This window comes from Olea europaea, chromosome 8, assembly GCF_002742605.1.
Source record: "Olea europaea var. sylvestris chromosome 8, O_europaea_v1, whole genome shotgun sequence".
Taxonomy (NCBI): domain Eukaryota; kingdom Viridiplantae; phylum Streptophyta; class Magnoliopsida; order Lamiales; family Oleaceae; genus Olea; species Olea europaea.
The window spans coordinates 8,262,490-8,273,970 of record NC_036244.1 but is presented as its reverse complement, the minus strand read 5'-3'; the positions used below and the strand labels follow the sequence as shown (position 1 = coordinate 8,273,970).

Below are 11,481 nucleotides of genomic sequence, written 5' to 3'. Positions count from 1 at the left end.
GCTAATAAATGTTGCATAAGAGAGTGGGAGGCCGGCCCCCGCCCATCTGGAGGTGCACACCCATTTAGGAATAAACGATCGAACTATTACGATCGTTGATTGTTGACGGTCAACGGTCAATTTTCGCTCTAGCTGGACTTCGATGCTAGATTTGTCTATGTTCTCAAGTAACGCTTATGAGGTTAACATCTTCATTTTCTCTCATTCATTTTCAAAAATAGAGGTTTTTCAAGGTGAAATTTAAGGGTTTTTAATAAACTTTTTGCTCACATTTTTCAACGTAGTTATAAATTTGGTTTCTACAAATGGTGTCAATTTGTTGATCTCCGAATCTGGTTGGGACCTAGTGCGTTATTAGATCTTCACTCCTCTTTCATTCACATGTATGTTACCTGCACACTTGAACATATACATAGAGACACACAACGGAGTCCCCTTTAAGAAAAAGAGGATAGGCCATGATTCCATGTACTTCGACAATCAATCTAATATGGGTGATTTGGGTATGGACAGTCACAGAAGAAGGAGAAATGTGATAGTTGAGTTTACGACCTAGTAATTTTAAGTTACCTTCAAAAGAGACCAAGTATGACTATTTATAGTCAAAAAAAATGAAAGTAAAGTCTTCCAAATATTTGACATGCGACCTTATCCCAACGGCTCACAAGTCAAACACCATAACATCACATTTCAACTATCATAAGTTTGTGACCACTCATACATTGCCCAAGATCGGATTGAGGGAATTTGACTCCCAACAACCTTGCAAAAATGTCACTTCAATCAAACTACACTAAGCTCAACATACGAGATTAAAGCTTGTACAAAATGACACGATTCCCAACCCTAACCATCTTGGAGTTTGGAAGACTTTCTAAAGTGGATAAAGGTTATATCATGCTTATCACCTCAAAGAGGAAAGGTGACAAGTCAATACAAATTACTATAACGTGGACAATTTGTTTGATTGTGTTCTGAAAGATGAAAGGTGACCAGGTAATGAGGCCCATTACCTCTAAGAATAGGTCATTGGGTGAAATTTCCCTAGCTAACAATTACATGTACTTCCACATAGATAGATGTGTAACAAAAGATGTTTGATGCCGTGGGATATGTTGTTTGGGGTTCAGCCTACATCCTAAGTATAAGATCACAGTCTTTGCTTCAAAGCAAGTATTTTCTTTCTTCTAGTTTGTGGTTAGCTGGGAGCAGTGTAATTGCGGGGAGGGGTGGCAGTAAGTGGTGAAGGTTTTGGTGGGGGTTATGTGCAGTGAGGTGGAGAAGAAGCCTCGTTGTTTTTCCCTTTTCCCTTTTTTTAGTTATTTTATTATTTTTTGTTTTTCTTGTTTGTTCTTATTTTATTTTCTATTTTTCATAACTAAAGGGTAGCATCTTTTTTATGTGATAAGGAAAAGTAGGATGGAAATTGTCAAGAAGGACAATATGAGCAAATTAACGAAAAAGTTGGACGGTAGGGAGAAGAAAAATTGTATGGAGACGATGTTACTACAAAACGAAAATGTTGGGAAGCATAGTGAAATTTACCCTACATTTATTTATGTAAAAAATTATTTATTTATCATAATATAATTCTAAACCAATAATGACCCAAGTATTTCAATCATGCTACACAAACATGTTCAATGACAAGATAAAAAAATAGGGGGACATATGGTGCAACATTATTGGACAATTTTTTTTTTTTTTTAATAAAAAAAGAAAGTTACCCACATAAGTGCTAACAACTTAGTGTCTGTTTGTAATCCTGTTTGAGTAGCATTATTCCAAGGAATTAAGCTACTCAAATAGGGCAATTTGACAAGAATTGATGACAAAGTTAACGTGAGAAATTGTGATTTATCTTCTTTTTTTTTAAATTTCATCTTTCAATTAATAATATTAAGCCCTCGTTTGATTCCCATTATTTGCCCATTAAAAAGAAAAATATGATCGTTATCCATTACATCAAACCACCATATTTGACTTTTTATTTTTTGTGTAGAGCCCGTAACGATTATATTTTTCATTCTCATTTTTATATTAATGTGTACCAAACGGGACTTAAATATTGTCTGTCATCAGTCAAATTGTCCTGTTTGAGTAGCGTGATTTTGCTCCTAGTATTTAAAGTTGTCAAGAGTTGTCCAAAGCACAAAGGAACATGCCAAGATTTTCTGCCACTGACATCATTGTTTGTTTATACGCGGCTTCTCTCTCTCACATGAAGACAACCCAAACATACAAAATCTATTTAATGCAGATTAAAGATTAACAGCCAAAATCCAACTAATTCCCCGTCTTTTCCAGCTTTCATCCTACTTATATCCTATTTTGATATACATGCAAGTGTCTTATGCAACGTAATGTTCATTTCTTTCCTTCTTGACAAAATAACTTTCAAACCAACAAAAAGAAATTGAAGAAAGTCATGCGGGACCAAACATAAAAAAGTAAAAAGAACGAATTGATTTCGATTACTATAACTCAAGATTCTCATTTAGTTAAACAATGACATAATCAGACAATACTATATGGAATATCGAATACATAATCAAGATTTTAACTAAACACGATAATCTAGTTTGATAATCGGTGCTGAAAATTCTGGGAAATTCCCATTTTAAGGTAGTCGTGAATCTTGACCACAAAAGAGGAATTTGTGAAGGTTGAAACATGGGATAGATATGAACATATATAACACATGCATAACACGGTATATGACCTCAAGCCAATTGAGGCACATGGATATATGACCTAGATACAGCTTTCAAAAGTTCTACTTTTATTTTATTAAAAAAAAAAAAAAACTTATGCAATAATTAAAAATCGTCATTTTGCTGCAAGAAAAATAGCTAATCGTACCCAACAAGCTTGAAGACTAGTACGATCGATATTCACTACGATGTGAAGGTTCTGTGGCGGTGAGACCTCGATTTGTCTTATGAAGCAACATCTCGTTGTAATAATAAGATGATTTATGAACATGCTTGGTAGAAATTTTAATTCAATTAATATCAATTTTTTACTATTATTTCACTGTTCCAGTCGTCATTTTTGAATTCTTCTCTCACAGGTAAAACTCACTTTATTTCTAAAAGTCAAAAAATCAATTAACAAAATCCTTACCAAACAAGCGCATAATAATGAATCCAACAGTATTAAAATATCTAATAATTTTGTCATATGTGTTAAATCACCGCAATTGAATATTGTGTACCATTCACAATAAATTTATGAGATACTATTATTATGGACTAAAATAATTTGAACTTTAGCTTAGGTTTGTCAAATTTATAAATTATTCAAAAAAATATATGAACAATAACGAGTAACAGTTATAAATGTATGATTAAAATTAATATTAAACTACGACTAAATTTATAAACTATTTATAAATTGTATATCCGGACGGAAGCTTAATTGTCACGGCATCTATCCTAATCCTATGGTGCCGTGCAATTTTTTTATTTTGATAAATAAGATTGAAGTAACAAGAAACCCTCCATTTTTCTTGTACACATGGGTTACTTTAGAGGAATTAATATAATCTTGCATCCATGTGTACTTATAGATTATTAACAAAATATCTATTTCTATCATACAAGATAGATTTTCAATGAATTTAAATTATATAAATAGTTATTATTATTCTGACCGATTCATTGCCATATTTGATTGAAAGATCTTTCACAATCAATGTGGCATAATCGAATCAATATGTTGAAATATTTACGTGCATGTATAAATACACATTAACTTAACAGAATAAATTCCGCTAATATGTTTCGTACATAGTACATGAGAATCAAAAAACAAAATTTAACTTCTTTTAATATTGTTTGGTGCAATCTAACATTAGGCACAAAATATTCAATGACTACGTCCCACCTATCTAGAAACTCTAGCTATTAGATCGCGAAAATAAATGAAAAGGAAGATAGAAATATTTTATCTTCTCCTCCTGCTAATTATGAATCTTATACATTTAGGGCATATTCGGTAGTGATTATAAGAATTGATTTTTTGACTATTAGAGAGAAAAGTGGATTTCACCTGTAAGTGAAGAAATAAAAAATGACGGCTGAAATAGTGAAATAACAATAAATTTTTTGATTTTTTGAGGTAAAAAATTGCTAGCAAACAGGATTTTAATCTACATATTACTAAATTCAATCAAAAGTTTAACAAATACTATAACAAAATTTAAAATAATTAATTGAAATTAAGGTTTTAATTTTCTTTTGCTTCCCTAATATTAAGCAAAACTGAGTCATATGAATTCCAATTATTACATTTTTCCCCATTATTGTATGTAATAATAGCGAAAATGATGGCTCAATATATAATCCTTCTAATTCTATGTTAGGTGCTGGTGCTGAATTGGACCCCTTAACAATTTGATTATTTTTAAATAATTAAGATTGAATAAAAAAAATTATAAATTAATTTGAAGAGAAAATTATACATCAATTAATCCCTATCTTATTACTTGATTAGCAAGTTGATACCCAACGTTTAACAGAAATCAAAAAGCAAGTTAAAGATTTCTTTTGATTATAATTGCGAAATCGATTCTCGATGGCGAAAAACCGTTCAAACCAATATTGCATCGCTAGGGTTTACCTAACACATATAACTTAGTGAAAGTAAAACTTTTTCAAAAATTTGTGTTGATGAATGTTTTTATAATGTTCAGTAAACAATGAGACGGAATTAGTTATTTTAATTATCAGAGTAAATTTTTCATTTGTGTTATAATATTGAAAGTTTGTGTCATCGACGACTTGATTGGTGACAAAAAGATTATATTTTTATTTTTGTAACTATATATTCTTATGAATCAATAAAATACTATTATTTATTGGCGTCATTTTTATTTATTTATAACTTTTTCTTTAGGAATGGAAGCACAACAAAATTTTATGGATCAATTTACTTGACTCTAAAGATCAGGGACCAAGTTGCAATATTGATTTTACATTCCCCAGGAGAGGAAAACGTCTTCTGAATTGACATAAAATCTCTGCAAGACACACACTCTCTTTCTCTCTCACTCATCTTCTTTACTCTCTCTCTCTGTCTTTCTCTCTCTACAGACACCGACTGGAGATGGCGTCGATCTTTCGAGACCGGTCACTCGGACTCGGCCATTCTAAAAGAAATTCATTTTCTTCCGCCACCACCGCCACGGCCGCCAACGTGTCACCGTCCTCCGCCACCTCCAGCTTCGCTGCACCCATAACTTCTTTCCCAGATGCACTCCCTTGCCCCTTCGGGGACGTTACTCTCTCCGCTACCGACCTACGCGCTTCCGCTTATGAGATCTTCCTCGCATCCACCCGCTCATCCTCTTCCAAACCCCTCACCTACACTTCCAACAGTTTGAGCAACAATAACAGTTTTAGTTGCGGCGATGGTAATTCCTCGTTGAGTAATGGTAATAATTCGAATAATTCGTCTTCGTCATTGCAGAGGTCATTGACATCGACAGCGGCATCGAAGATGAAAAAGGCGTTGGGGCTGAGATCCAGCTCGAAGCGGGGATCTGATGGCGGCAGTCCGCAAAGTTCCGGTTCGGGAGGGAAAACTAAGAAGCCAGTGACTATAGGGGAGCTAATGAGAGTCCAGATGCGGGTTTCTGACGCCATGGATTCGAGGATTCGAAGAGGTTTATTGAGGATTTCTGCTGGGCAGGTCGACTACCTCTTACTTAATTTCACACGTTTCCCGAATTTATGTGATTTTTTTTAAATTTTTTTAATAACTACTGTTGAATTCTGGATTTTGATGGTTCGATCTGGGGTTTAAGAGTTGGCGGCGCTTAATTGTTATTTTTTCTCCTTTACTTTTGTAAAAATACGAATTCTATTTTAATTTTATTCCTGAAAATAATAGGAAAGACACGATCTGGATCTAAATGTCTTAATCTGATTAAACAGGAATTTACAGATCTTTTCTTTTTAGTATAGTTGTGGGGTAGAATTGTAATTTTTATGGTGGAATATGGGATTTATTTCGCTAAAGACTGAATCTTTTCCTGGAACTGTGTTGATTTTGATTTAGAATTTGTTATGCAAATTTATTTCAGTAAATTCTAAAATGCTGGCAACGTTTTGTTTTGAAAAATTTGTGAGATTTTCCAGTGCTGTAATATTCTTGAAGGTGAGGTACTTGTTGAATTTTGCAAGGTGTGATTTTGTTTGATGCAGCAGCCATTTTTAGATTTGCTTTTTAAGTTTTTCTATGTTTGTTTACGGCGGCATTATGCCATGAGATAACTAATTTTTTGTCAACAACCGACTAACAAATATATCAATTTCTACTCTTCTGTTTTGTTGACTTTGTCGAATTGGATTGTTACTGATGTCTTGTTAGAAATAGAATGATGCATTAATTTCTTTGATGCTCTCAAGTTCCTGCCAAAGTTCTGACATATCCTGAATTGAAGTTTAAAACTGAAACTTCTATGAATAGAGCTAAATTTTTTAACAGTATTTTATGGTAAATGTTTGTGAGTTCAAAGATTTCTTTACATTTGAATGTGATTATGGTTAATGCTTGATATTATTTTATACTTTATAGAGACATTGATAACAGAATTTCTTTTTCCCCATATATTCTTGATATAGGTTGGGAGAAGAATAGAGTCCATGGTTCTTCCACTAGAGCTATTACAACAATTCAAATCTTCAGATTTTACTGATCAAGAAGAATATCAAGCATGGCAGAAGAGAAACCTTAAAATGCTCGAGGCTGGACTCCTTTTACATCCACACATGCCACTAGATAAGGTCAATACTGTTGGTCAACGACTTCGCCAAATTATTCAATCAGCATTAGAGAGGCCATTGGAAACTGGGAGGAACAACGAATCAATGCAAGTCCTTCGCACTACAGTAATGGCACTTGCTAGCAGATCATCTGATGGATCTCTGTTGGAGTCCTGCCATTGGGCAGATGGTATCCCATTGAATCTCCGGCTCTATGAAATGCTTCTAGAAGCTTGCTTTGATATTAATGATGAAACTTCCATTATAGATGAAGTTGATGAGCTTATGGAACTCATTAAGAAAACTTGGGGGATCCTAGGACTGAATCAAATGCTACACAATCTTTGCTTTACATGGGTTCTGTTCAACCGATATGTTGCTACTGGGCAGGTTGAAAACGATCTGCTAGATGCTGCTGACAATCAGCTTGCTGAAGTTGCAAAAGATGCAAAGGTGACGAAGGATCCTGTTTACTCTAAGATCTTGAGCTCAACATTGACTGCCATTTTGGGTTGGGCTGAGAAAAGGCTCCTGGCATATCATGAAACTTTTGATAGTGGAAAAATTGATTCCATGCAAAGCATTGTTTCTATTGGGGTATCAGCTGCCAAAATCTTAGTTGAAGATATATCGAATGAGTATCGTCGAAGAAGAAAAAATGAAACTGATGTGGTACGCAGCAGGATTGAAACTTACATCAGGTCTTCACTCCGCACTGCATTTGCTCAGGCAAGTTCCTCTCGGTCTTTGAATTCTCATCGAACAATTTAAAATGTGAACTTCAATGAAGTTGAGACTAAGCCCTTGTTTGAGCCCCATTTTGGGGAAAAAATGAATTTTGGAATAGTGTATTGATGGAAAATGTGTGGTTAAAAGATAAGGAAAAGTATTGAATTTGCGTGTAATATTATTTTATTGAATAATGTGTGGTTGAAATGATGTCAAAACATTGTTTAAAATGTATTTTTGTGGAAAGAATGGGTCTCAAACAGGGGCTAAGTGATTGTAATGATGCATATGGGTACATAACTTTTGGCACTGGAGAGTGCAAGATAAGTTTCAAGAGAAAATTTGGGAACTTATGATGGAGAAATGGTGCAAAATGTTGGCCGTCTGTTTGCAAACTATATGACATTGATCTTAAAGGCATTATTAATCTAAACTTGTAGACCTATGAATGGACCGGTATTAAGAAATTCATGTGCAAGAACATTACAATTATATCTTTGCTTATAGATATGGTAATACTATTTGGCAAACAGATGCACATCACTTTTTTGGCACTGGAGAGTGCAAGATAAGTTTCAAGAGAAAATTTGGGAACTTATGATGGAGAAATGGTGCAAAATGTTGGCCGTCTGTTTGCAAACTATATGACATTGATCTTAAAGGCATTATTAATCTAAACTTGTAGACCTATGAATGGACCGGTATTAAGAAATTCATGTGCAAGAACATTACAATTATATCTTTGCTTATAGATATGGTAATACTATTTGGCAAACAGATGCACATCACTGGGCTTTCTTAACTTCTATGGCAATTTTAGAAAACAAGTCATTTCATTCAAAATCCATCCTTCCATGTTGAAGATGTGAATGTATTTGTAGAGATTTAATTAAGCCCTCGTTTAAAATTTAGATTTTGATCTAAGTCAAAGTTAGCAATTCATTTTAACCACATTTTTTTATAGATCCCACAACTTTTCGACCATACATTTCATTAACTTCTATCAAAATTTACTAAAAATCTAATTTTAATTCCCACCAAACAGAAGCTAAAATTGTAAGCCATGTATGTTATGAAGTAAAGGTTTGTAAACATGCATATAGTTGGTTTCATCGCCACTAGATCTTCTTTGAAGTTGAAAACTCTCAAATTAGAAACATTGCTCTCATTTCTTGGTCAATGTAACCATGCTGCCATAATAAGGAATAATAGTTAAACTATAGTTGGGTAATGTATGAAAATTTGTTTAAATTTTGGACTTGCAGAGAATGGAGAAAGCAGATTCAAGCAGAAGATCATCAAGGAATCAGCTGAATTCCCTTCCTGTCCTTGCTATCCTTGCAAAGGATGTTGGGGATCTTGCAATGAAAGAAAATGATATATTCAGTCCTATCTTGAAGAGATGGCACCCTTTTGCAGCAGGTGTTGCTGTTGCCACACTACATGCTTGCTATGGGAATGAGCTGAAGCAATTTATTGCAGGTATAACAGAGCTGACACCAGATGCTGTACAAATACTGAGAGCTGCTGACAAATTGGAAAAAGATCTTGTCAATATTGCTGTTGAAGATTCAGTGGATAGTGATGATGGTGGGAAGGCCATCATTCGTGAGATGCCTCCTTATGAAGCTGAAGGTGCAATAGCCAACATGGTTAAAGTTTGGATAAAGACGAGAATAGACAGGCTGAAGGAATGGGTTGAAAGAACTCTTCAACAAGAGGTATATTTTCAGCATGTTTGATTCCTTATTGAACCGAACAAAATCCTGTATACCAGAATTTTATCTCTAGCAGACCTTGCATTCATGTATTTGAAATCTTATAAAACCTTATATGACTTTTATTGTTTTTACTCTTTAGGAAATTATACGGTAGTAGATCTCTAAGTCACACTCAGAGCTAAAAGATTGTGTGGAAATTAAAAAATTTCTAATACTTGCCAGGGTATTCTTTCAATGACTTCGTTTAGGTAAGAATTATGACTCGTAAGTCGTACTTATTATAGAACAATTTCCATATTCTCCTTTTCCTTTATCTGGACTTGAGAGATTTTGTTCAAGGCAACAATATTCTAATTCATACTTCTGGTTGAAGATTTCCTGAAGTGTAGGCCATCTTTCCAGTTGCGGTTTGTTATCGGAACAGCGTGATTACTGATTGGAAGAAACATAGTAATAAAATATGGAGTAAATTTATTTTATTTTATTTTTTTTAATTATTTTTTTTCTTTGTATCTGCTGGCGTAGTTTGTGTCTTGGTTCCAGTTATTCTTTTATGGAAAGTCTAGATGCGTTAATTGAGCTCATCAGGTTTAATTGATTAAATGAAATCACAGATTTAATTATCTACTCTTGTCTGCTCCTTATCTAGCTTTTAGTTTTTTGATATTGATGCTTATCATAATTTTGCATGTGTGTTGCATGTTGTCGAGATTACTATAAAATGGTATCTTCATTCTTATTAACTTCACTATGAATTTCAAATTATCATATTCTTTCTCCAATTTATAGGTTTGGAGCCCACAAGCTGATCAAGAAGGATGTGCACCTTCAGCTATCGAGGTTTTACGACTAGTTGACGAAACTTTGGATGCATACTTTCAGCTGCCAATACCACTTCATCCAGCATTACTCCCTGACTTGATGACCGGTCTGGATAAATGTCTTCAATTTTATGTAACTAAGGCAAAGTCTGGCTGTGGTAATACTCCTGAGCTGACATATTTTAATTTTAAATTTCTTAGGATTCCTTGTGATGAATCAACTAATTTTTGTCGAACAGGATCAAGGAACACTTATATTCCCACCATGCCAGCATTAACAAGGTGTACCGTGGGGACAAAATTTCAATGGAAGAAGAAAGAAAAAGCAGTGAATTCCCACAGAAGGAATCCTCAGGTTGCTACAATGAATGGAGATAGCTCTTTTGGGGTACCACAGGCATGTGTGCGGATAAATACTTTGCACAAAATACGGATGGAGTTGGAGGTTGTTGAGAAACGAATAATAACTCTATTACGGAATTCTGAATCTGCCCAAGTAGAAGACTTTTCGAATGGTTTAGGAAAAAAGTTTGAGCTTACACCAGCTGCTTGTGTCGAAGCTATCCAACAACTCTGCGAGGCGGTTGCCTATAAAATTGTCTTCCATGATCTTAGTCATGCTCTATGGGATAGTTTGTATGTTGGCGAGCTTTCTTCTTCTAGAATTGAACCTTTCCTCCAGGACCTCGAGCGGAATCTTACAGTTATCTCTGATACCATTCATGAAAGAGTTCGTACACGTATCATTGCTGACATAATGAGAGCCTCCTTTGATGGTTTCTTGTTCGTTTTGCTTGCTGGAGGGCCCTTGCGTGCATTTTCTCGCCAAGACTCGCAGATTATAGAGGACGACTTCAAGTCCCTCAAGGATCTATTCTGGGCAAACGGCGATGGGTTGCCTGCTGATGTGATTGATAATTTCTCGTCCACAGCAAGAGACGTTCTTCCACTCTTTCGTACAGATACAGAGAGCCTCATTGAGCGATTCAGACGCTTGACTTTGGAAACATATGGCTCTTCTGCAAAATCTCGACTCCCGTTACCCCCAACCTCTGGGCGGTGGAATCCGACTGAACCAAACACACTGTTGCGAGTTCTGTGTTATAGGCACGACGAAGCTGCTTCAAAGTTTCTTAAGAAGGCTTATAACCTGCCAAAGAAGCTGTAAAAACTCGAGATGTGATGCCAAATGATGAGAGGGGATTCACTTCCAGACGAGAGTGAACCTTCTCATCGTCCGGTTGGTATTAGCTGCAACCTTTAGCCTGAGCTTAACCTACTTGGAGAACCATAGGCAGTGCCATTTTTGTACAGTAAATTTTGTGAAGGTTTTGGTATGTTGATTCCATCTCTTGCATTTGCTAGTACGGCAATTTGTGGAACATCTGAAGGAAGGCTTGCTTGCAAAGGAATGATGGGATATGTCGTATTATTATTTGT

General features: G+C 35.0%; 1 protein-coding gene across 1 annotated transcript; it reads left to right on the top strand.

The window, feature by feature from the left end:
- The first annotated feature begins 5,040 nt into the window (after positions 1-5,040).
- LOC111398731 lies at positions 5,041-11,475 on the top strand. Its single transcript, XM_023025791.1, has 5 exons — positions 5,041-5,694; positions 6,630-7,499; positions 8,765-9,220; positions 10,010-10,199; positions 10,281-11,475. The coding sequence occupies exons 1-5, from the start codon at positions 5,110-5,112 to the stop codon at positions 11,207-11,209; spliced, it is 3,030 nt and encodes a 1,009-aa protein (XP_022881559.1). The 5' UTR covers positions 5,041-5,109; the 3' UTR covers positions 11,210-11,475.
- The last annotated feature ends 6 nt before the right edge of the window (positions 11,476-11,481 follow it).